General features: G+C 40.9%; 1 protein-coding gene across 5 annotated transcripts in view; it reads right to left on the bottom strand.

The window, feature by feature from the left end:
- Positions 1–25,600, bottom strand: part of PUM3 (pumilio RNA binding family member 3) — a 39,852-nt gene extending 14,252 nt beyond the window's left edge. Inside the window, exons 1-13 of one of the 5 annotated variants that reach the window (XM_073345230.1) lie at positions 25,466–25,599; positions 23,901–23,992; positions 21,265–21,447; positions 17,313–17,448; positions 16,650–16,725; positions 15,569–15,662; positions 15,229–15,295; positions 13,722–13,896; positions 11,880–11,983; positions 11,123–11,201; positions 8,221–8,319; positions 6,592–6,645; positions 1,862–1,942 (exon numbers count right to left, since the gene is read on the bottom strand). In XM_073345230.1, coding sequence (XP_073201331.1) covers positions 1,862–1,942; positions 6,592–6,645; positions 8,221–8,319; positions 11,123–11,201; positions 11,880–11,983; positions 13,722–13,896; positions 15,229–15,295; positions 15,569–15,662; positions 16,650–16,725; positions 17,313–17,448; positions 21,265–21,447; positions 23,901–23,982 — 1,230 coding nt within the window. In that variant the 5' untranslated portion in view covers positions 23,983–23,992; positions 25,466–25,599. Of the gene's footprint in view, positions 1–1,861; positions 1,943–6,591; positions 6,646–8,220; positions 8,320–11,122; positions 11,202–11,879; positions 11,984–13,721; positions 13,897–15,228; positions 15,296–15,568; positions 15,663–16,649; positions 16,726–17,312; positions 17,449–21,264; positions 21,448–23,900; positions 23,993–24,887; positions 25,072–25,134; positions 25,443–25,465 lie in introns of those variants that run through there. The other 4 variants (XM_073345231.2, XM_073345232.2, XM_073345234.1 and 1 more) reach the window with 4 other exon arrangements.
- Positions 25,601–26,784: the final 1,184 nt, after the last annotated feature.

A 26,784-nucleotide genomic window follows, 5' to 3' on the forward strand; every position in this document is an offset into this window, starting at 1 on the left:
TTATATGTAGAAAAAAGTTGTTGTGGCACAGGTGGGCCATGGAGTTTTTATAGCATGTTGGCGGGCGGGGGGCAGAGGGAAGATGAGGGACTCAGAGAAAAAGATTGAGAACTCCTGCTCTAGGGGGTAGATATGACAAATGAGACACCTGGGAGCTCAAAAGACTATACTGAAAATTTGCAAGAAAAAGTATGGACTTTGGGGACAATAAGTTTTAAGTTGATTTCCTGTGGAATTCTTAGGGAGAAGTTAAAGCAAATTCCCAACTTGAGTTATGCAAAAACCCAGCCTTTTGAAGCTATGCACTGAGAAGAGGATCATTGTCAGCTGATTATCTATTACAGAAGGCCAAGATCAGTAAAGAAACAGCTGATCTGCCAGCCTCTGTTCTGGAGCTAAGAGAGATGAACTTCTATTCAAAGGGGAAAAGCCAGTTGTGGGTTTTGAAGAACTGAAACTGACCAGAGGCCAAGGCTGGAGTTTGGGGTAAGTTCTGGTAAGTTTTTTCACATGCGTGTAGGTTCGTTTATTGTTTTAATATGTTTTCTCTGTAATGCTTCTACCTTAGGAATAGATGTACTTGCTTAGAAGAAGCTGTGTGGTAACGTATACTTGTGGGCAATACACTGGTCAGGGCCCCCAGAGAGAAAGCAAACCACAGGCGTTGGCTTTTTTAGGCAGTCTGGCTAGCTGGGGATATCATAATGTAAGGCAGGGAGCTGTGCAGCGTCCAGTCAGGAGGAGTACAACAAGCATCACCACCCAAGAGAGGTGATAACTGGGAGTTGAAACCATAAAGTTGGTTGCCCTTAGTGGGCCATGGAGCAGAAATACAGGTGCACTTGCCCTGAAAAACTGTAATATTCTTTAGCCAATTTTAAGTTTGACTTTTACATGTCAAACCACATTGCCTACTCTCTGGTACATAGTGCCATCTCTCTAATAACCATTCGTCTTCATTTTTAATCAGAAGAGCTGATTTTTAGACCTTACTGATAATCCGATGTTCCTATTTCCTTCTTTTCTTACTCTGTTCAGCTAGTTTGACCTACTATGTCGATACTTCAAGCTCTCGGGCATTATCTCAGATTAATGTTTTGTTCACCTGAACCAAAAATCTTTGAATTTTCTTGTTCAAAATAAACTACACCTTTCCCAGGTATTGGGCCAGGTTTCTTCAACTTCTCTTAGCAGTTTAATACAAATCTCTATCACTTTGAGAAATCCCAGAACTTAATGTTATTTTTCAATTTGCACTACATTTCTACCAAAGACAAATCTTCATTACAATACAATGTTGCACAGTAAGAATGTTGCACTACATTACACGTAGTGCTCTCGGTGTAATCCTTAGATGGGTCAAATGAAATATTTTTTCGACAAAGTCTTCTAGCACTGAAGAAACTTAGTTGAACTAGCGAGAGCTCTCAAAGTCATCTATTACTTGCAGTCTATTTTGAAGAATTTCAGTTGAAAAAGTCCAGAATTTTGTAAAGTCAATAAATGAAATGAAGTTCAATATACTTTAAATTTCTAGTACAACTAGTCCCTAGCTAAGTCAGCAGAAGTACAAAGTAGGGTTTCCAGCCGATTTTAGATCTAGTTTGAAGACTGTAGTAAAGGGGATATAAATTACATAAACATTCAAAAGTGTAGTCCTTCACCAAGGTCTCCTCATGCAAAGAAAAATCATAATAGTTGCTCTATGCATTGAAATAAAGATAGAGAAAACTGAAGACAAACAACGTTTGAAAACCTGGCTAGGAAAGTAATATATTAGTATCCTAAGTATGAATGACCTCTTTTGTTAATTGCACTGGTAACATTTAATAGAATATGTTAGGAAAATTCAACTACTTACAGATATGATTAGCTGTTTCATGAGCTTGGTATCATCAATGCAATCAAATGCTGCCAGCAAGACCAAGTGAGAGAATTCACCCTGTAAGGGCAGGGCATCAAGAAGGTTTAGAGATATGCAATGCTGCCCCACATACAATATCATTTCCTAAATGTTAGCTGTGATGAAAACTTGTCCAAATTGCAAAAAAACTACACTGAGATCTGATGAATGATTTCCTCTAATGACTGGCTGAAGTAGTCCTATGACATAAAATTATTTTCTGGAGGCAACATTTATAATAAAAGCATCTTGTTTAAAACAAAAGTGATAAAAATCAGAGCTGTCTCTATACACTGATGAATTTCCCTGTCTAGACAGCTGTGCAGCATGCTGCACTCTCAATAACTCTCAACTGGATTCTATGAATACCCATCCATTTGAGGCCGAAGATTTGCTTTACAGAATAAAAAATAAAATTTCATTTCTCCAGTAGATTTACCTTACAGTCAACATCTCTCACCAGATTTCTGGGAGCAAATCTCAGTGAAATCCAAACCTACAGGATAAGGGCAAGACCCAACTCCCATAGATGTCAATGAGATACTTTCCACCAACTTCCTTAAGAGCACAACCAGTAGGTCTTGACACAGTTCTTAACTATTAGCTACATGTTGCCTCTCTCAAAGTGATTCATATATGTATATACTATAGACTTTTTCATCTAACAAAACAGGAGCTTCTATACTGAAACAGACCAACAAGTCACATCCATTAGTGGCCAAAGCTGGATGCTTCAAATAAAAGTTATTATTCTAATAATTCTCCAAACTGAATATGATACTGTGGAAGAAGGCAGATGGAGAAGGAAAGATTTCTTCATGATTCCAGATGGCAGCTAGCTTTTTCTCTGAAGCATGTGTCATAATAGCTAGTGAAAAGGAGCAGCAAACAGGGGAGTTCTGTGAAGGAGTTCTCCAGGTGAAGCAGGTGTGACTACATGACTCTTTGGGTAAGTTTGCTTGCTGTGTGCCTGCTTGAAAGAAGCTTATATTGTGGTCTGTTTGGGGGACCATGTGCAGAGCCTAGTGGTCTGGTAGACAAGGCTGAGAGTATTTTAATGAGACTTTGATCCCTAATCCTTTAGAATCCGTTAACTAGCAGGCAGGGCTACTTGGGGAGAACAGGGGTTTAAAAAGCCAGTCCTATGTGACCAGCAGAGCTAGTGAACAGCAGCAGCAAACCTGGGAGTTTTGCGAGGGAGTGTGAAAGCCAGATACACCTAACATTCTCTAAACGTAGGCCACACACACACACGCGTGCGCGCCAAAAAAACCCTAAACCCAGAAAACAAGCTGATGGCTCTCAGAGACCAAGTATGGACTCTTGATGCCAGAGTGGCTGAACTGGAGGATATGAAGGAGACAGACAGGTGTGTAGATGAGACTTTCCGGGACACAGCAGAGTGGTCCCACCCCCAGTCTGATAGCCTCTGTGCTGTTGAGGAAGGAAATTTTACAGAGGACAATATCAAACTGGAGCAGAAGGAAATGATCCTGTAGTTGGAATCCTCCCTCTTTCCAGATGATGTCATGGTATCCTCTCACAGTGAAGATCTCTCTCTTGGGCAGGAAACCCCACTTATTAGAAAGAGATAGGTAATAGTAATGGGGGATTCGATTGTTGGAAATATAGATAGTTGGGTTTGTGATGACTGGGAGACCTGCATGGTGAATTGCCTGCTGGATGTGACAGTTACAGATCTCGAGATATCTGGACAGACTTATGTTTGGTGCCAGGGAGGAGCCGGTGGCCATGGTACATGTAGGTACCAATGACATAGGGAAATGTAGGAGAGAGGTCCTGAAGGCCAAATTTATGCTGCTAGGTAACAGATTAATGTCCAGGATCTCCATGGAAGCAGTCTCTGCAATGCTTCCAGTTCGACACGCAGAACTGCAGGGTCTCAATGCATGGATGAGACATTTAGGGGTGTCAATAGGGGGCAGGGGCCAGGCCATGCCTGGCTGTTTGGGGAGGCACAGCCTCCCCAACCAACCCTCCGTACAATTTCAGAAACCCGATGTGGCCCTCAGGCCAAAAAATTTGCCCACCCCTGAGCTACATGAATTCTTTGCATTGGTCTTCACTGAAGAGGATGTGAGGGAGATTCCCACATCTAAGCCATTCTTTTTAGGTGACAAATCTGAGGAACTGTCCCAGATTGAGGTGTCATTAAAGGAGATTTTGTAACAAACTGATAAATTAAACAGTAATACGTCACCAGAACCAGATGGTATTCACACAAGAGTTCTGAAGGAACTCAATGAAATTACAGAACTATTAACTGTGTATGTAACCTATCACTTAAATCAGCTTCCATACCAGATGACTGGAGGATAGCTAATGTGATACCAATTTTTAAAAAAGGATCCAGCGTCAATCCCGGCAATTACAGGCCAATAAGCCTACCTTCAGTACCAGGTAAACTGGTAGAAACTATACTGGAGAATAGAATTATTAGACACAGATGAACATGATAGGGGAAGAGTCAACACAGCTTTTGTAAATGGAAATCATGCGCCAACAATCTAATAGAATTATTTGAGGGGGTCAACAAATGTGTGTGTAAGTGTGATCCAGTGGACATAGTATACTTGGACTTTTGACAAGCTCCCCTCACCAAAGGCTCTTAAGCAAAATAAGCAGTCATGGGAAAAAAGGGAGGGTCCTCTCTTGGATCAGTAACTGGTTAAAAGATAGGAAACAAAAGGCAGGAATAAATGGTCAATTTTCAAAATGGAGAGACATGAACAACTGTGTAACCCAGATGCATCTGATGAAGTGAGCTGTAGCTCACGAAAGCTTATGCTCAAATAAATTTGTTAGTCTCTAAGGTGCCACAAGTACTCCTTTTCTTTTTGTGTAACCCAGGGATCTGTACTAGGACTAGTGCTGTTTAATGTTCATAAATAATCTGGGAAAAGGGGTAAACAGCAAGGTGATAACATTTGTAGATGGTACTAAATTACTCAAGATTGTTACTCTTTTGCTTTGAACTTGAGTAAGGGATCTCACAAAACTGGGTGACTGGGCAACAAAATGGCAGATGAAATTCAATGTTGATAAATGCAGTGATGCACATTGGAAAACATAATCCCAACTATATATACAAAATGGTGGGGTCTAAATTAGCAGTTGCCACTCAAGAAAGATCTTGGAGTCATTGTGGATAGTTCTCTGAAAATCTCTGTTCAATGTGCAGCGGCAGTCAAAAAAAACAACTGACAATGTTAGCAACCATTAGGAAAGGGATAGATAATAAGACGGTAAATATAATGCCACTAAATAAATAAATCCATGGTACACCCACACCTGCAATACTGAGTGTAGTTCTGGTCACTTCATCTAAAAAAAAAAAAACATTAGAAATGGAAAAAGTACAGAGAAGGGCAACAAAAATGATTAAGGATATGGAACAGCTTCCATATGAGGAGAGAAACACTGGAACTGTTCAGCTTGGAAAAGAGATGACTAATGGTGGATATGATAAAAGTCTATAAAAATCATGAATGGTATGGAGAAAGTAAATAAGGAAGTGTTAATTACCCCTTCACATAACACAAGAACTGGGGTCATCCAACGAAATTAAGCGACAGCTGGTTTAAAAGAAACAAAAGTAAGTACTTCACACAATGCAGAGTCAACCTGTGGAACTTGTTGCCACGGGATATTGCGAAGGCCAAAACTATAAATGGGTTCAATTAAGAATCAGATAAGTTCATGGATGATAGGTCCAACTATGGCTACGAGCCAAGATGATCAGGGATTCAACCCCATGCTCTGGGTGTCCCTAAACTCTGACTGCAAGATGATGAGACTGGACGGGAAGGGATGGATCATGTGATAATTGCTCTGTTTTGCTTGTTCCCTCTGAAGCATCTGGCAGTGGCCATTATCGGAAGACAGGATACTGGACTAAATGCATAATTATTCTATTCCTTAAAGAAGAGGCAACCAAGATTCCCTGCAATATGAGATTTTACCACTGTGGCTTTGGTATATTTCCCTACTTCCTTCTTAATACAGTTTATCTTATTTGCCCTTTAGAATGCTACTGTGGAAACAGACATCTTCAATGATTTATCCACAATACCTAGATCTGTTTCCTGAGACGTTACAGTCCAATTCCATCAATGTGCCCGATTAAGCAAATAGACACTTCTGTTTGAAGTTTTTTTAAATCTTTCACCGTTGTGACACCTACAATTACTAGAACATAAAGAGACTGAGAAAAATGATCTTTCCCCCCATTTCTTTACTTTGTAACAGTACAATGTGTAAAATAGTATCAATGTGAGCGTCCCATTTTGTTTCTTTGAGTATTTCACACAGTAACAAGAGAAAAATATTTTGAAAAAAAATTAGAAAGATAATAGATGTGCAGCACCTGCACAAGGCGCAGGAAATACAGAATACTGGGTACTAGTAAGATATTTTACTAGCACAAAATACAACCCCAGCTAGTGTGCTTTTTATTCTTGCAAGGCTCTTTCTACAAAAATGTATATTAACATTTGATACAGTTAAGGATCAGTATTATAAGTCTAAGTTTACTATCAAGACTGCAGTTTCACAGTTTGTTCTAACTTCAGAGTAAATTCAAATTGATATTTTGTAAACTGGGAATGATGTGACAGTTATGAAAATGCTTCAGTGACTACTTCAACATAAGGTTTATAAACACTCACGGTAGCTATTTTTTCAACATACGTCTTCATGGTTTTCATAATTATTTTTCTGTCCTATCCAAAAGAAGAGGGAGAAACATTAGTAAGCCTTTGTCAATAATTTAATAATTAAGTTGCTATCTGCAGCTTCTTTATACGAGTTTAATTTCAGATCATTTCTTAAAAAGAAGAAATTACTATTATAAGCATTACTTTTGCAACTGAGACTGTGAAATGTTAGACCCAAATTCTATGGAAAGACTCAGCACAGTAGAGAAACCCTGGGGTTTTCTGCAAGATTGGGCTGGCTTAGGGGAGAACTAAGAAAGAGCAGCTGTTATCAAATTACATAAAGGTAAAGGCTGCTTGCCTAATGGACATCCCCTAGCTCCTGATTTCCTGCTGTGTACAGGAGAAGGTCAGTCTGCCAATCCCCCCATTCCTAGATAGTCAGTTCACTGTGGCACAACTCCTACATAAAACCAGAGGGAACTCTTATCCCACATACCTCAACTCCCCCTCTAGGGCAGACATCTGCTCAGCAAGGCTCCTAAACTATGCATCAGCAGGGGCTCTGTTCTAAAGAGGCTTCACTAGGAGCATATCTTCCAAAAGACTTCCTCTCCGGCCTTCATTTTTGGCCCTTCAGCCACTGCTCTGTCCCTTTTTACCATTCTACTTAAGGGCCATGCCCTAGCAAGGTAGGTAGACTTAAATTACAAGTTCATTTAAAAAAAAATGTATGTAACTTTATTTCTTTTCACTTAAGGTATGTCTACATAGCAGCTGGGAGCATGCTTTCCAGCACAGATAGTGCACTAAAATAGCAGTGTAGCTTCTATGGTACAAGCTAGCTGCCCAAGTACAAGCCCACTCAACCACCCAGTACATACTTAGATGGTTAGCCTGAGATGCTGCTGCGGCTACATTGAGTGAGTGCACTAAAAAGACCAAACAGAGCTAGTATATGTCCATTTACTTGTGCTGAAAAGCACACTCCCTGCTGCTGTGTAGACATAGGTTCCATGTAAATTTCTGAAAGCACTCCTTACATCCCTAACACTTAAAGCAGAGCGAGTAAATGTTATCCCTTACATAGCTTGACATATCATCAACTCTTGAAGGAGAAACCCTAAACACCAGTCTTGGCAAGTAGAGAAGCCTTTCAGTTTATTTATAATTTTAAGCTTTTGAAGTTTTTACATTCTGAAGTTAATCATGTTCTACATTATGAGCTTCTTTACCATTCTTTCCCCACCTCCAAATTTCCTCCAGCTACAGGAAATCTAAGGGATAGATACTGAGGGAACTGTAACATATTCAAAAAGTTAAAAGCACTATCTGGCGGCCTCCATAAAAATTATTATTTTTTTTTAAAAAGGAGTTTTTCCTTGTAAAAAATTGTGTGTGGCCATTTCCACCCTCAAATACAAAGATTACATTTGCTAATAGGTCAGGGACATGTTTGGCCCATTTTCATGCATACTCTAACAAAGTAATCTACACAGGGTAATTGCATTAGTGTAAAGATCACGGGAAAAAGCAATACACAGCAGCCTCGGACACAAACAAAATCAAAGTTTCCAACGACAGCAGAGCCAATTAATAACCTATGGCATAGGGGCGTGTAGGCTAAAATGCATACTGTACCTTGGGTGTACCATGCCATAAAGCATGCATGGCTACACGGGCTCCATCATGTGTATGTGCCAGGTAGATTACTGCTTCTCTGATTGCTTCAATCATTTCCTGAGGAAGAAAAAATAATTAGGGGATTTGTTTTTTGAGAAGAGTCTTAGAGAAGAGATACATATTTTGCCTGTAACCCTGTGAAGACTATCACTGTGCCTGGAGCCACACTCTTGCGTTGCGCTAGCCTATATAATTGGCATCAAAAGGATCCTAAAGACGTAGAAATTTCTTTGACCTAGTCTACATGTAAAAGTAAAGTCGACCTAGCTACAGCGCTCAAGGCTGTGAAAAATTTTGAGCCCTGTGCAACACAGTTCATTTGAACTAACCCCACCGCAGATGAAAGTAGGCTGACAGAAGAATTCTCCCATCAACCTAGTTACTATTTCTTGGAGATGGCTTACCTACCTCAATGGAAAAATAATTTCATCAACATAGGAAGCATCTGCATGACAGTGGCATTGCTGAAGCGCAGTAGCTGTGTTGATGCAGCATAGACATATGCTTAGACTTCCCCTCTCAAAACTGTAATCACAAGCACGGTGACTGGAAAGGAGTTAATGTGTTAGAACCTCTGTAGGTTCTTAAGTCAAGAGTCTGAACATCTTGGTATAGGATGTGAAAAATTTCAAAGGAAGGATGGGCAGGAGGGTAAGCAGCCATTTACATAGTATGGCCCTGCTCCTGCACCAATAAAGTCTTTGCTGTAGACTCCAGAGTGTAGAATCAAGACCTATTGTCACTTTTAGAGAACCACCACTGCAAGTAAGTTACCTTTGGACCAATTATTAAAGAATCACTGTGTTAGGATATAGATATTCAGGCCTGTCTGTAAAGGCCTATACTCTAAGAATTTAGGTGTATTCTTATCACTTGGCTAGTGATAGAGGTATAAAAGAAAGAATCAAAATCACTGTCTGCTGGTGTAAGGGCCTTCTCTTACTGTGACAGTCTGAGGCCCTGTTCTTAGGCTAAGGCCTTTGGCTAAGCAGCAGAGGCAGCCATAAGCTGGGAAGCGAACGGTCACATCCTCACATTCCAAACTAGTCACATTGAAATAAGGTGCTATTGGGCTGTTAGGCACTATCAGGACAGGATTGTATTCCTATCACCTCCAGAGAAAGGGAAGTGCCTAGAAAATGTAAAAGGAAACTTAGTTTGATAGCATCCTGTCTGGCAAGAACTCACTTATCAATAGCTGGGATGTGAAATCGTCACTTCTGTATTGTCTTGTCATTATAGTTCCCACTTTGCTGTTGTTTGTCTGTATAATCTCTGTCTGGTTCTGTGATTGTTCCTGTCTGCTGTATAATTAATTTTGCTAGGCGTAAACTAATTAAGGTGGTGGGATATAATTGGTTACATAATCATGTTACAATATGTTAGGATTGGTTAGTTAAATTTCAGGAAAATGATTGGTTAAGGTATAGCTAAGCAGAACTCAAGTTTTACTATATAATCTGTAGTCAATGAGGAAGTGATGGGGGTGTGGGTGGGGGTGGGCATGTGGGTGTGTGAGATGGGAACAGGGAATGGGGGTGTGGGTGGGGGTGGGCATGTGGGTGTGTGAGATGGGAACAGGGAATGGGGGTAAGAAAATTGGAATCATGTTTTGCTAAAGGGGGAAATGGGAACAGGGAATGGGAGTAAGGAAGTTGGAATCATGTTTGGCTAAGGGTAGGAATGGGAACAGGGACACAGGTGTAAGGCTCTGTGGTGTCAGAGCTGGGAAGGAGGATACTAAGGAAGGAAACTGGAATCATGCTTGCTGGAAGTTCACCCCAATAAACATCGAATTGTTTGCACCTTTGGACTTCGGGTATTGTTGCTCTCTGTTCATGCGAGAAGGACCAGGGAAGTAAATGGGTGAAGGAATAAGCCCCCTAACACACTGCACACTTTCAAAAAGACATTCATTTCAGTTATTATGGGAACTGCTTTTTTAGTTATTGCAAAATTTATTGTGAAATCTCATTAAAAATATTTGTTGTACACAATGGGACAAAATATTGTTTTATTGTGAGAATGCATAGTAACCATGAAATTACTAGACACACATAGTGGCTAAGATAATATCTTTTAATGGACCAACTTCTGCGGGTGAAAGACACAAGCTTCTCAGCTACACTGAGCTCTTCTTCAGGTAGAAGAGCTCAGTGTAGATCGAAAGCTTGTTTCTTTCACCCGCAGAAGTTGGTCCATTAAAAGATATTACCTCCCCCACCTTGTCTCTATAATATCCTGGGATCACCACAGCTACAAACATCAAATTACTATGCATTACTGACATATTTCTCCATCTCCTAGCATCTTCATAGGTAGAAAGAAACTTCCAGTCAAGATGACAACGCTCATGTACATTAAGGGACTTCAACCTAACTAAGTATACGCGTAATAATGAAGAACAAGAGTATTTCTTGTTGCTATAAAAATTCCTAAATAGTATATTTTTGTAATTATTACTCAAATAAATTATTTGAATGTTTGTTTTAAAGATAACCTGCAGCAAAATAAAAATAAGGATATCCTATCAATAAGATCCTTGTTTAAGGTTGTCACCTAAAACAAGATAAAGAGGCTTATCACCATAATTTTAATGTTTAATAACTTTTTGGTATTTGTTTCAGATCTCCAAAGCACAGAATCAAGAGTCAGGCCAGTGTTTCAGAAGGAAGGAATTAGTGAATTGGTACTTCAGGAAACCTAAACACAACACACAAAAAACCCAGCAAAAACACGTATGTGCTGAGTATCCCACCTAGTTCACTATCTGGGGCATTTAACAAAACTCTAGTTACTTAATAAAAATTACTGCAAGAAATTAAAACATTTATACTTAAGTCACTTTAGAAATACTTACAGATCTTTGTTTTGGGAGAGCATGGATGAAAAAGTCCAAAAATACTTTATGTACCAGTGAGTGCTTTATCACAGCCTCCCTGTGTATCAAGAGGAGTGGGGGGGGAAAGACAAGAAAGTCACACACCCTTTCAAAACACACAATTTCATTTCCTCTGGTCTAACTGTAGCTAGCAGTTATCTGTCTTATGATGCAGAAAATATTAGGATGCTCTTTCAGTTCAGGAAGTCAGTCAGAGCGAGGAAGAGAAGTTGCCTCATTAGGGCTGCTGGTTGTATCAGCTAAGTGTCATAGACAAAGTATTCTTAGAGGCAACAACAAAAACAGTTCTTCTGAAGTGTGGAGGAGTCAATCAAGAACTGCACTTTTGCACACCTTGAGAGATGTTTTTTCAAGAGACCATTGGGTCAGTCTGCCTGATTCTCCTTTATAAAGAAATACTAAGCTGCTTAATTCTGTAGGTTGTTTCCTTTTTTAAAAAGGCTGTAGTATAAAATATACCTGGAATTTTCAGAGTTTTTAATGAGAACTGCATGAATTGTCTTCTGATAGCCTAGTATGTGAGAAATATGTCATACACTGATTTAGAATTCCTCGTGGGTGGAATTACAGTCAGTCACTATGGCTGCAGTAGTAAATGTGGCTGAACAGGAAAGCAAACAGTATTTTTTGCACTGTGACCACAATATCCCCCCCTCCCCACACAATTTGCTCTGATTGTCATGTCTTGTCTTCAGAAAGTTATTTGCATCCTTACTTTTGTGCCACTGGGGTAAGAATCTGTTTCATTTCATCCATAATGGCCTCTTGCTTTTCAGGATGAGCCTCTAATACTTTGTCCAGTGTAGGGTGAACTGGGGACTGAAATGAAAACAACCCACACCAGGTTTAAATTACTGCTGCTTTTCAGGTTCTAAAGAAAAGTTTTCTTCATCATCCATTCACAATTTGAGAAGGAAAAACACCTCACAGTATATGCAACAACCTTCATATCTTAATTTAGTTTTGTGTGGGTTTAAACAAAATTAAGTTACACCATTTTAAAGATGCCTAAAACAGTTATAATTTAAAAACTAAACAAAAGCAAACAAACTGATCTACACTTCTACACTAACAACATATAATCCCAGATATTCATAACACTGTCAGGCATTACATGCGGAAATAAGAGACTCAGCCAAAGGCAACATGCTAAGTACATATATTGATGTGCCTTTCTCCCTTTAAGATTTCAAAGCATCAGTGCTAGGCATGGCAACACATCAGTTGAATTATAAATTACTATCCAACAGAACAGAAAGAGGAAACCTCCTGGAATTTTCCTATCCAAGACTATGCTGGTCCATCAAATATGAGAGACTTGACAGCCCATCAATTCACACTGGTAACTATTCCAAGGGAAGCTGCTCTTAGCAGAGCCAGCTGATAAGACAGATATTCCACTGACCAGCATCTCATTAAAAGGAAGGGGAAAAAAGAGTTGGAAGTCTTTATTAAGGAATATGCTACAAATCATCATGAAACCAAAGCTTTGAAGAACTCACATCTTGCAATATTAGGATTCTTGGCTTCAGAAGAAAGTGAAATGATTTTCCAGGTCAGTTGTTAAATCTGGTATCTGTACAGAGAATGGACTCCCACACCCTTAAGTCTGGAAACATTAGAATTCCTAATAAACCTTTTTATCCTGTGACACTTCATCCAGTGCTCCTTCTCTAACATGTACATTTGTTACTTTTGTTTCCACATTAGGATAAAGAGAGTAATTACTGCAATTTGAAAACATAAGGGCAAAAATACTGAATTTCAAACTAAGAACACACTCACAAATGTTGCACAGGCAATTGTGGGGGGGGGGGGGGGGGGAGACGGAAGAGACAAAAAAAATGTATACTGCATGTTTAATTTATATCTTTAGGGTTCGTTTTATTCCCAGCTAACATTATGCATTCATAGCCAGGGGAAATTTTGCACATCTCTGATGATGCAGCAAAAGATTTTAGTAAAACAAATAAAAAGATGATTTGTCAAGGGAAAATAAATCCTATTGGCTCAGAAGACAAGTTGTTCTTAAAATTTAAATGTATCTGAATCAGAGTAGTAAATGCAAGTGGTAATTTTTCTTTATATTCAATATATTTGTGTCAGGAAGCAAAATCTCTCTCAAATGTTATTTTCTAAATGCTTGGCTAGTTTATGGTTGACTTTTTCCACTCCAGGTTAATTTACAGACTTCACATTGAACAATTAAAAGGTTACTTTTGTCACTTACATAATAGATTTGGTGTTGAATAGGATGATGGGGAAGACAGTTAAGTCAACGAGGGATGAGATTTTCAAAGGAGCCTGAGGGATTTGGGTGCCCAATTTATTTATGCTCCTTTGAAAAACCCCAGCCTAAGTTAAATGAAAGCAAAAACCCACTAATACATAATGGAAATGTGCTGTTAAACATGAATCTGAAACATGAAAAAACAAGTTTACAGGGGGGCCGTACTTCAGGACACAAATTAACTTAAGGATAGCAGATAAGGGAATGACACAGCAACATCATGAATAAAATATCATAGACAGAAGCGGAGGAAGGACCAAACGTTACCTTATAAACTTGGAACGTGTTCCCATAGAGCTCTTCTGCTAGCATGATCCTTTGCTCCAGGATGGCTTTATCATTGTATGCATATTCTACCACGGCAGATGCTTCAGAATGGCGGAGCATTTTTTTTACCTCACCTTTAAAGCTTTTAATTATTTCTGCAACTTGTGGTTTTGTTCTGTACCATGTGTAAAGATGGACACCGAGAGAGACAGGAGATTAGGGAAAAGGGATGGTATTAAATATATACATTTCCAAAAATAAAGCTGAGTGATTAAGTAGTAACACAGTAATACAACAAAGGCAGGCATCTACACCTGGGACCTTAACCAAACACCTACTATGAAAATACAATTAGAAACTGAACAAAAAGCTCATGTCTATGGTGTTAACAGTAGCTCTGCCACTGAGTCTCCCTGAGCTTCTCACTAGCATCCACAGATACCAAGGGAGCCCATCGTCAGTTAATACTACTTCAAACGTCATTAACTGCAACTTAAAGTCTCTGCTTGGAAGTGTGTGCACAGAATAGATATGTTGACTTGGCGTGCTAACCATCTAAGTCATCTGGTGCCTATAGGTGGCTGTGTCTTGGATTCATCTAGGCACTCTCATCCAACCTTGTGTTTCTCTGTCAGCTCTGCAATAGCGTAGAAGCAGAGAGGGAAGGGTGTGGAGTACATGGGCCATGCCTACACTAAAGGTGTCATAGCTAGTCAGCATAACCTTGTGTGCAAATGCAGACTACAGAGATAGAAGGTGGTTTTCTGTCACTGTAGGAAACCTGCCCGAGTGATGATAGCTAAAGCAATGGAAGCATTCTTCCGTCAACTTAGCTGCATCTACATCAGAAGTTAGGTCACCAGAGCTACATGGCTCAAGGCATGGATTTTTCACACCCATCAGCCCTGTAGCTATGTCAACTTAAGTTTTAAGTCTAGACCAGGCCACAGCTAAGCTCCATAAACCTAGCTGATCTAGCTGAAGGGCACAGAAGAAAAAAATGGTCATTGACAATCTGTCCACCAGAGCAAGACAAGGACAGACAGAAAGCTCCTTGTTCCACAGTAGAGGTGCATGTTTATTTTAGGAGACTTCGGATAAACTTGGCGGCGGGGGCAGGAGAGGGGGAGACAAGACATTTTTCTGCACTACTGTAACCTTGACAAAGGGAAGGGTGTATCTTTGTAGGACTATATTATACACAAAAAAAGGGAAGGCTTTGAGTGTGGTTCCCCCCACCCTTTTTCACTTGTAGTCTTTTTTTTTTATTTGCTGTCCAGAATTTCTGAGAAAAGAGAGCCTACCCGGTGACAAGGGGACTGTATTATGGACAGCAGGTAGTTCGCAATCCTCATTCCCAAATACACTACCAAGATAATTTCACATGGAGGAGACAGCCTGGGCCAAACTACACAGATTAATAATAAAGAAGTACATTCACATTCCAAAATTAACAATATATGCAAGAAAAAAAAAAAGAAGAACTGGTTTACTTCTTCATACCCACCCATACATAAGAAACTTCTTTACAATATTTCTGGAATATTTGGATTTGCTCAATTCTAGTAGGCTATCTGGGGAGGAAAAGAAAAAGAGCAGTTTTTATCACCCCTTGAAATCGCATGTTTGTTTACTTTCCTACAAAACAAAACTAAAAGCCATTGCTCAGTGACCTATTGCACCCAAGCAGGAATTAATTTATGAGAAAGTGACACCTAAAGAGAAAAAAGTAACTCAAACGTGTGTACCAACAGAGTTTTGGGAGGAAAGAAGTACATTAAGGAGAGCTACATTATACAAAACAGTGCCAACTTCCAAAGCAAATACAATATAAAAGGGAAAAATACCTTTTAATTCTTCAAACGTTTCTTGCCTTTGCTTGTCATTGCCATACCGAATGAAACACTGGATAACTCGAGTTGAGTCATGTGCAAATGCCATCTGTAACAAACATTTTTATTATCCCAGCTTTTTGCATGACATTACGTGGAAAAAGTTTATTTTAAACACATTTACTCTGTTAAGAGTATAGTTTTATGCAGCACATAAGGATACTCTGGGAAACAGATGCTATATAAATAAAATACATTATAAAGAAACAAATTTTAAAGTAAGTGTAGTTTTACTGGTTTTCATTGCTCCAGTATTTCTTTACCAAACATAGAATACAGTCAATACTGGCTACTGCAGGCAATGGAATGTTTTGTGATCATTTGTAAATAAGTACCAAAAATACTGAATATTTTATTGACTGGAATAGCCCCATGAGATGCACAGCCTGTTTTCTTGAGACTCTCACAGGGACAGCAGTCACGCAGTCTCACCCTAGCACATGACAATATGATCAGAATGCTCAATCTAACACAGCAGGCAGCACCAAGCAGCCACAATTTCAATTCACTTTAAAACCCAACAGTTGACTATGCTTCACTACACTACACAGCAAACATACACACCTAAAGAGTGACGTTAAAAATAATGAGACTTTAGTATTGAAAATGTAATGGTAGAAATGTGCACCAGGGCATTAACTTTGTGTAGGTTTTTTAAAAGAATCAATCGCAAAAAATCCACTAAAAGTACAACTCTTACTGAAACTGCAAGTTAACCAAATTTAACCTACATCCAATGGGAATTTTACAGATTAGAATGCTGGTGGGCTAACAAGTCCCCTTTTAAATCAGCTGATCAGCAAAGTTTTCCTGGCACTATTATCCTAAAAGACTGGGAGCACAATTTCTTCATTCACTGAAACCTTGTTCTATATCTGGATATTTTCAATGTCCCCTGGAACTTCTGGATAAACAGGGTTGTACTGTATGGTTCACAAGGTCATTTAGTGCAACACACTTATTCACTATTCATAAAAAGGGGTTTATCAACTTGCCCACTTTGATTTTTAATTACGTTTGTTACTGTATTTCTTACAGTTTTAATTTTCCCCTGGAGCAATTTATGTAGTTCATTTATTAGCTTCTCTCGCTTCTTCTTGTCACAGTTTTTCCTACAAACAAAAACAGACAAGTAGGAGACTCTTAGATCAGAAAGCAGCTTTTTGGAAATACAAAAATAACTGGAAGTCATGAGCTAGAAAGCAGGGCGGCCAAATTTTTTTTTTTTTTTAAAATGAGCTCCTGCAAGTCCACGTTTAGGTACCCATTTATGTAAGTTCTGGCCAGAAGCATAAGTATATTTCACTCACTCAGGATAAGGGCAGATTATAAAATTTCAAAGAGCCTCAACCAGTGAGACAAAGGTCCTAAGCATTTTACAGGATCAGGCCTCAAATTATCTTAATCTAAATGATCTCCCCTGAATTTATGCCCACTTATTATTATTGTACATTTTTACCAAGATCAACCCAGATGCCTCAAGACTATTTCTACCGTCAGTCATCAAAATGTAACTTGAGACCTCCAGAGAATTCTAATTCAAGCTAATTAAATTATAATCTATTCATGGAATTTACATGGGAGAAATACAAGCATACCCATTCATGAAGGTACCAAGACAGAATGAGCAACGCTTCACCACTGCATGAGTACTAATTAAAAAGAACTGTATGAAAGAAAACATAAGAGCCATTATTACCTTCTCACACTTTCCCATATCTGTTTTGATTTGATGATTACATCATAATTTGTTTTGTCATTAAGTTGTCTGCTCTGCTTTAATTCCTTCTTTTTCCTTTTTAAATCATTCCATTTAGGCTTCTTAGGTACAGACCCTGATGATAAAAACAAAACATTGTTTATAACGAAGTAATAGTCAACAGATTGGGAGGCAGATCCTCAACTGGTGTCCAATGAAATCAACAGAGCTATGACAACTGAAATGATCTGAAGATCCACCCCTGACTGCCTAGCTAGCTAATCTGAAAGGGTTAATACATACTGAACACTTTGGGTGGGATTCTCAAGGGGATTTGGATATACAACTAAAGAGTGCAGTTAGGCAAGACCAATATTTGGGTGTCAGTGGCGTTCACAAAACCCCTGCTCAGCTGCTGTAGAAGCCTATGTTTTCACTGATAAAATCATGCCTAATTCCAGGTGGGATGGGGATTCACAACCTCCACCTATAGGTACTGATCCAATAAACGTGCTTAGAGGCTGCTTTAAAGCACATCTGTCTGACTGGGCTCTACACAAAATGAAGGATGTAGTGATGGTGGTCAGTATTTATTAGAGCAGGGACTGGTACCTTGTCTCCCACCTCCCAGGTATAGTCCGCAGCTCTCTGAATATCAAAGCATTCATACAAAGTGGAATGTCTTCAGTAGAACAGGTTGAGAGAGTTCCACTACAGAATACCCCAAAACTCATTTATTAGGGAACTCACCTAGGAGGTGGGAGACCTGGGTTTAAGTCCCTACTCCAACTCATCCAGTTGGCAAGTGGAGATGGTCTCCCACATGCTGGGCAAGCGTTCTAGCCGCTAGGCTATTGGGCTCTTCTTGAGCCCTGGCTGACGTGCCTACTCCAGGTGAGAGTTCACTGCTGTGAATCATGAGTGGAGAGAGGTGCCATCCCTTGGCCTGGATTTAAGCGCCTAACTCCTTTTGAGGAGCAGGGCTTAGACCATACCCCGTCCTCTGCATTTCCTATTGGCTAGCTTGGTGACTCCACCATCAGCATGCTGACTTTTGTGAATCCCTCTTTTTATGCACCTAACTTTCCCCATGCATTGTATAAGGAATCTGGCTACCTAATTTTGGGTTGTGAATTCTGCAAGGAGGCAGGTAGTCTAATAGTTAGGCACTGTAATGCTCAGTTGTAGCTCCCTTCGTGAACTGCATCCTTGGTGACTTGCTAGGACTGGCAGCTTCTGCCTGGGAAATATCAGATATTGGAAGAGCAAGACAACTGCCAGATTATTCTGAAAGCTTTGACAAAGGATAGAGGTAAGTTAAAGTCTTAATAGGATGAATTCTGACCCAGAATGCACCTACAGACCCTCTAGTAACTTTACATCAGAATATGGCTCAACATATCCCCCCTTCTCTCCTCACTCCCTATCCCCCAAAAAGTGGGAGAATTGAATTTTTTTTTTACGAATATAACTTAAATCACAAATTTTTTGTGATATCTTAGATAACAAGGACTATATGCCCACAAAAATTAAACTTGGTGGGGTTCTTGCCTTTCACATTCTTGAGATAAACTATCAGAATTCAAAAATGTTGTGCTAGAAAAGAATACATTCCCAATTGCAAACACTACATCTGCCTCTGATCAATACCATTGGCACCCTCCTTTTATGATGGAATGTAGATAAAAAATAAACATTAAAAAGAGGAAAAACGTGAAACTAAAGGCCACAATCAGTTTCTGAACTACTGCCCTCTAATAAATGACAACTGTTCTTATACACAGATTTTGTCTTAAAATTTGTTCCTATTAACATGTTAATGTCTTTTACTGGAATCTGTTCAAGAGGTTTTCAAGTACGTAAAGCACTAGAGGGGAACAAAAAAAGATTCTCGACAGATGAGTTCATTTATAGATTTAAGTATACCAGCTCTAACAATTACTCACTGCAACTTTATATGTAAAGCCTTCTTGCATGTTTAATCCTTTCAGTCAGTGGGATTCATTAGGAGCTTTTACTATACAGTGGCTAAAGACTGCTGCACAGCAAGATTATTACTTTAAAAGGATTCTTCATATGAGATGTCATAAATGAACTTTAAGGTACAGAAAAAGTTGACTAATGTTTGCTTTTAGCTTTAATCATCTCGTAGCAAAATTAATCACTATATACAATACAGATTCCCCGAAGTGAAGAGTCAGGGGGCAAGGCATGCTAACTAGCACTGTGCAATTGAAGCCAAACAGAATGGATGAATTAAAAATTCATCTCTCAAGAATAAATTGTTTAACAGTTTAGCACTACACACTTCATTTTTCTCCAATATACCAACCCTTCCCTTTTTTAAAGGATTGTAATTTATGCAAGGTATTTTAGAATCAGTTTATTTTTTAAAAAATGAAGTGAGCAAATAAGAGAAAAGTTAACAGAAAACCGGTCAGTCTCTTGACATAGTTGGTGACAACTGAAGTTTTGCTTGAAATCTGAATGACTCCAGAGCAAGACTGAAGGCTTACAGTTGTTTTAAGATAAAATCCATTAAAAAAACAACATAACTCTGATTTAATTCGTCCACTACCTCTATTTCTGTACAGTTTTCAAAAAATACAAGTATTCCCCAAACTAAATCAAAGTTAAAACAGTGAAAAAACTTACAAAACAGAACTTTAATGTTATCGTATGAGCTTCCAGTTTCCCTCAATTATTAAGCCACACTTAATTTGTGACAGCCCTTTACATGCAGAACTGTACGTCTGCTGGGAAGCAGCAATCAAATGACAGCTCTCATTAAGAGACACCAGAACCAGAGAGTTATGAAACTATTAAAATAGTGACAAACTAAATATTTACTAAAAAGTGTCTGTATATGCACATACACAGAAAAATAAATTTATAAAAATGGAGAAACATCCAGTATATAACACAGATTTAACTGGTGAATAAATGCTACAGGCCTATAGACCAACAGTATAAATGGAGAATAAAAACCTTTGTTCTTCCAGTTTTGGCTACCATTGTTAGAAGCATGATAAAAGATAAAAACTCATGATTTTTACATTCTGATACCAACACCAGTGGTTAGTCAGCAGCTGGTGCTCTTGTACCAAAGGGGGAGTGGGGGGGTGTCTTTCCTCAAAAGGAGACCATCTCCAAATGGCCCCACTATTCATACTGTCTTTATTAGACCTGTGTAAAAATAATCAGTAAGGTTGAAAGGCAGATGACAGAAAGAGTCACAGCTTTAATTTAGTCATGTAATACTTGAAGTTCTCTTTGTCACTACAAACTATTATGCATCAGTTTATGCCACCATATCAAGAAATTAGCCAATAGGTTTAGTTTACTGGTGGACTACCTACGTTAAACTGGAATTTTCACTGCTACAGACTGTGGGTCATGTGACTTGTCTAGTCATCAGTTTAAATTGGCGGAAATAACAGTTTCCATTGGAAGTCCAATAGAGTGCTATGGAGAAGCATTTTTTTTTTATAGTTAGAGTTTTATTAGTATTAGAAATACCATGGAAGTTGGTGATAATATAGGAGGGTATTGAAAAGAGCAGTAAGACAATCCTCTTCTCCCTCTATATTTTCAGTGCAAGCAGCTTGGTTCCACATATATTTATGATCATGGCTATCTCAAAATTTCTACTATGGGGGTTCTCAGTACAACAGGTGCACAGGCATGACCTAGTTACTTATGCCTATGGTGATTACAACAGAGAATAGTCAACTCGTACAGTTAAAAAGTTTATTATACAATCTCACACAATTCAAGGCAATTATAGCATAGCCCTGATCCCTCTTAAATCTATTAACATATTTTAAAATATATATTGTTGAAAGAAAATAAGCTTCCATTTTATTTTAAGTAAGTATACTTTACAGAGGATATATCTCTTCTGAGAAAAAAGTAAAAAAACAAAACAAAACAAAAAACACAATATACTCACCACCCTCATTATCCTCCTGGAGTTTTCTCTTCCTACTGAACTTTTCTGGTTGCTGCTTACTCTTGAATTGTTTCACACTAGTCTTACCAAGTTTTTTGTTTCCTTTCTCAGACTTCTTGGATCTGAATTTAGGCTTTCCTTCTTCACCTCTTTTAGTATAAAACTTTTTTGGTGGACCAGAATCTATGCACAACAAAAAGAGAATTAGAACGGATATTATTTACAAGTTTCATTCACTATTAAAAGTTTTAATAATTATTTTTTAACAATTAGATTACATATGATACACCAAAATCCATGCATGTTGATACAGAATAAAAATTATTCAGATTCTGAAAAGCCCCAAGCATTCTTACATCTATAACAAAATTTTATATTCCTCCCACCTAGCCTTTTCATCATAGCCTTATGATCCCTCTCCTAGTTTTGCCCTAAATCTTCCATATAGATGTAATGCAATACCAACGGTGAAGAGAGGATAATTCTAAAGGAACAAAGGCTGCCTTATTTGTAGTAAGAGTTTCACTGCCTCCGACATCTAAGGCCCCAGTCCTGCAAACACTATTTGAAGAACAAAAGTAGTCTAATTGGTATAATGTGAATGGATGCACATTAGTTTCTCTCTGGCTTGTATCTGGTGGCTCTAGATACAAGACATGGTAATTGCTCACTCTTGGATGCTTAGAAAACTTCCACCAATGAAAGCAGCCAGGCATAAATGGCATAAAATGGCTAAATGTTTTGTGTGATGGTTGCAAAGCAAATTGTGGTCAACCAGCACACCTTCTCAACCAGGAGTGGGCAAAGTACGGCCTGCCAGCTGGAAGCAACCACCACCACGTTCCTGGGGGAGTGGGGGCAGAGAGCTCCGTGCGCTGCACTTGCCTGTGGGTACTCCCCCAAAGCTCCCATTGGCTGGGAACAGGGAACTGCGGCCAATGGGATTTTCGGGGGAGGTACCCACAGGCAAGTGCAGTGCACAAAGCTCTCTGCCCCTGCTCCCCCAGGGACGTGGTGCTGGCCGCTTCCTGGAGTGGCATGGGGCTGGGGCTGGGGCCAGGGCAGGCAAGGAGCCTGCCCTGGCCCTGGTGCGCGCTGCTGCCACCCCAGAGCTGCTCCAGGTAAGTGGTGCTGGGCCGGAACCTGCCCCCCTCCTGCCCCCCGCACCCCAACTCCCTGCTGCACCCCACACCCTTCCTGCTTCCCAACCTCCTGCCCTGAGCCCCCACTACATCTCGCACCCCAACTCCCTGCCCTGAGCCCCCAGCCTGCACCCCAACTCCCTGCCCTGAGCCCCCAGCTCCCTCCCACATCTGCACCCCTCCCCCCTGTCCTGAGCCCCTCCCACACTCTGCACCACTGCCCTAAGCCCCCACCTCACTGTGCACCCCCTCCTGCACCCCAACCCCCTTCCTTGAACTCCCTTATACACCCCACACCCCTCCTCTGCCCCAACGCCTTGCCCTGAGCCCCTTCCTGCACACCGCACTCCCTCTCTCACCCCAACCCCTTGCCCCAGCCCTACATTCACAGCCCTGTAAGCAATTTCCGCACCCAGATGTGGCCCTTGGGCCAAAAAGTTTGTCCACTCCTATTCTAAAGGGCCAGTTTGACACCAAGGACAGCAAAATACAGGAATACAACATGTATACATTTTAACAGAACAATTCCTCCTCTTTTCTGTTTATTAAAAGCCCCTAGAAAACACTTAAAATATCTGTGGTATTCAGGTAAGTGACAGCATAAATTGCCAGTAAGTAGGCACTTAGAACACTGCAAGAAAGTACAGCGATCTTACATACAACTCATCCTCTCAGCTGCACAATTAGGTTGTTTTGCTCCTTTTTTGTTTTTTTTTTAAACCGAGGCTATGCCTACACTGCGTACCTGTGCCGCTGTAAGGTCTCCTGTGTAGCCACTTTTTGCTGGCAAGAGAGAGCTCTCCTGCCAGGAAAATAAAACCACCCCCCAACAAGTGGCGGTAGCCAACAAAGAGCTGTCCACTCCAGCACTTTTCATCAGTAAAACTTTTGTCGGTCAGAGGGGTGGGGGTGTGTGTGTTTTTTTCAGATGTATGCTTCCTGAACCTAATAAAGGACTCTGTTCTTGCTAATACTAAATTATTCATGTTATTTTCACAGTAAAACAGCTTTATATAATTAATCTGCCACCTGGTGAGAATACTGAATATTTTCCCCCTCACATTTAATACAAATAGGCAATGCACAAATGTGAAAGTGAAGAGACAAGCACTAGCTTGAGCTATAGTTCCCTGAAGTACCTCAATCCTATCTTATTGCAATTTTCTTATTCCAGTTGTGAGAGATTCTCTTAAGCAGAGAATGCAAAGTGACCATATTCTTCAGCATAGTTGGCAATTTGGAAGAACTTGGACTAAAAATGAGAACATTTTCGATTTTAACCCAATATAGTATTTTAGATCAGATTTTCAAAGCTGAAGGGTTTGCACCCTTAACTCACTTGCACCATCTCAGCTCATTTTCCAATATTATAGTTAAGGTATTGTTCATAAGATTAACCCACTTATACAAATGAATTTGAGTTTGTTGTACCTGTTGCATTCTCCACCCTTCAGTAAGAACAGTTTTATGAAATATTATTCTTTGCAGACTTACCATTGTCTTTTTTAAATTTATGTTTTCTTTGTGGTGCTTTTCCATTTTTCCCCATAAATTTCTTTTTACCTTTGGCTTCCATAGCAGCGACACTGAAATATAGAAAGAGAGGCACAACTTGTTGGAGACCATGAATGGATGCATCTGTTTTAGTTCAAGAGCATTATGACACCTCTAACTTAAAAAAAAAATCCTTTGTCATAAGCTATATGATAGAACTGACAAAAGAAAACAAATACTAAAAGATTGTGGCACTAATTCATAATTTTGTATCTCTAACTTTAAATTTATAATGAGAAAAGTATGTTTCCCATTTCTCTTGTAATCATTTGTGCATCTGATTACCAAACCAGGTTAACCAGGATTACAACTGCTTGACTAAGTATCCCATAATGTTCATATTCAATGCCATTCTCCCTCCTGCCAAAAATTCTCCATTTTTAACAGAAATGATAAAATGCTGTCACTAACTGAGAATTTTTGAATATTTTTGTATAACATCAGGCTGAACACGAAATGAATGCTATGTTTTATCACTGGGAAGTTCTGTTCTTCCGTTTTTTAGGGAAACATTATCTATTTTCACTCCTAAAGATCCAGAACCTGCTATTAGATGCAGAATGGGGGCAGAAGTAAAAGCAAATTGTATATGAAACCTTGTTTACTAAATGTTTATTATTTGTACGGTGCCCAAGAGTACAGTAGGTACCTGAAGGTCTCTGCCCTGAAGAGCACAGAATTAAGTTAAGACTAACAAATTAGGATAAATGCAAATAAGGAAGTGAGAATAGAACAAGGACACATAAATAAAGCCTCTTTATCCTGCAATCATTAATGTGTGCACTGAACTTTAAGCATGTGAGTAAGGTTAAGCACACAAGTGTTTGCAGGACTGGAGCCTAAAAAAGTACGACACACTTAGAATCATAGTAAGTACTTATTCTAAGCTCAAAAATAATACAGCCTCCCTCCCCCATCGAATCCAACCTCTGAATCTGTCCAAACTAATCCTGTTGGGGCTGCTGCACAAAGCCCCGAGGAAGGGTGTGAAGGAGGAGAAGGCAGAGCCCTGCTGGACAGGTGCAGGAGGCCGTGCCCCGTACGTAGGGGGCGGCCCCGAAGAAGCCAGGCACGAACGGCGCCGAGCGGGGTATGAAGGCGCGGCGCGGGTGACAGACTCCAGCGCCTAAGGGCTTTGCGAGCGCGGAGGCAGAGCGTGAGGTCTGGGCTGTACCTGCCAGCCCCAGTTCACCCCCGCCCCGAGCTCGCTTCTGCGGGCCCGGGCGAGGCGCAGGAGTTCAGCGCCCACCGCACAGGCCCGCGGCGCGGCCTCACCCGCCAGACGGGCCAGGCGCAGCGCGTGGAGGAGTTTCTCAGCGGGCCCTGTCCCCTCACCCGCCCCCGCGAGGCGGGCACCCAGGGAGCCCCCACGGGCGACCCCAAGATCCCTCTAGCGCGGTAGGGCAGGGCCGGGCCGGGCCTAGCAGGGAGGTGGCCGGGGAGACCCTCCCGCGACCCCCGCAACGGGCGGCTCCCCCCCGCCGCCGCCGCCGGCCCCCGCTCACCCAGACACGCGCGCGGCGCCGGCAGACTCCGCACGCAGCCCTGCTTCCCGGCTAGCGTGCTTGGGGGCGGGCGGGCGTCGCCGGAGCGTTCCCCATTGGCGAGCCCAGCGGAAGCAGCGCGACAGCGTCGGAGCGGGCTGCCGTAAAGCAGCAGCAAGGGCTGAGGCCACCACAGCCGGGGGGGGGGGCTGCGGGGCGTCCGCGCCAGGGCGGCGAGGCGAGGCCCGGCCCGGCCCGGCCCGGCCCGCCGCGCCGCGCTCCCGTGGGCCATAGGCGGGGTGCGAGTTCCCGGCCGGCCAGGGGCACGTTCTCAACGGGGGGCTCTTGGCTCCCTGTTCAGAAACGCGCCTCTTGAGGACACGCTGGGGCGGGGCTGCTGCTGCCTCCCCCCCCCCCCCCCCCGGGATAAAGTAGTAAAACAACCCAAGTGCGGGGAGCCTGTCTCCCAGCTTCCCACCTGCGCAGAGACACAGTCTCTGGCTTGGTTTTGTGCCCGTGGTTAGTGCCCGTCTGGTTCCACTCACTGCATCCTCGCTCCCATCCCAGGTGTCGCTTTGGGCCTGCCCGGGAGCTGACCTGAGGCTGGGTCTCTTTGCCCTGGATGGTTCGAAGAACCCTTTGAACATCGCCATTAAACCACAGAGTATTTTCCTGTTGCAAGGTGTGCGGTGTTGCAGTGGGCCTGTGATGGGCAGTGCTGGCCTACATGCAAAACCTAAGGAGTTTAATTTCCTCACATTTGACTTTAGGTTCTTTTTGTCTAGGTTTCTCTTTAAAAATAAATCTCCTCTAAAAGATCACTGTTTGAAAGTGCTCAGGTCTGGTGCAGCTCCTCCCATGATAGTGCTGAAGTTAATTATAGTGTAGTGGGTCACCTCAGGTTTTGAACCAGCTGTTGCGTGATACTTAAAGTGAGGGTGGGCTTTTCCCCTTGGAGTGTTCCAAAACTAGCACTTCCAGGAGCAATATTCAAGTTAGTGAAAAGCTGCTTCTTTAAAACGTGTCCCATATATAATATGTGGGAAGATAAAGTTACTCATGCAGTTTTAGATTTTAGCTACCTCTTTGATTTCCCTGAACCTTGTATACTTAGTATCTTTTGACTGATCAGGAGGCCACTGCTAAAGTATATCTGTATTATTATGATGCAGGGATTTGTATTTATAGGTTTTGAGCTATAAAGCCATCAATGGGCCTATAAAGTCCGTGCATCTCTAAGCCCACCCCCTACCCCCTTTGTGCCATTCTGCCACAGTTACAATAAGTGGCCCCCTTGTTTTAAAAGAAAGAGTTGCTAGCAGGGCATTCTCCTGAACTTT

Source organism: Lepidochelys kempii, chromosome 5 (assembly GCF_965140285.1).
Source record: "Lepidochelys kempii isolate rLepKem1 chromosome 5, rLepKem1.hap1, whole genome shotgun sequence".
NCBI lineage: Eukaryota > Metazoa > Chordata > Testudines > Cheloniidae > Lepidochelys > Lepidochelys kempii.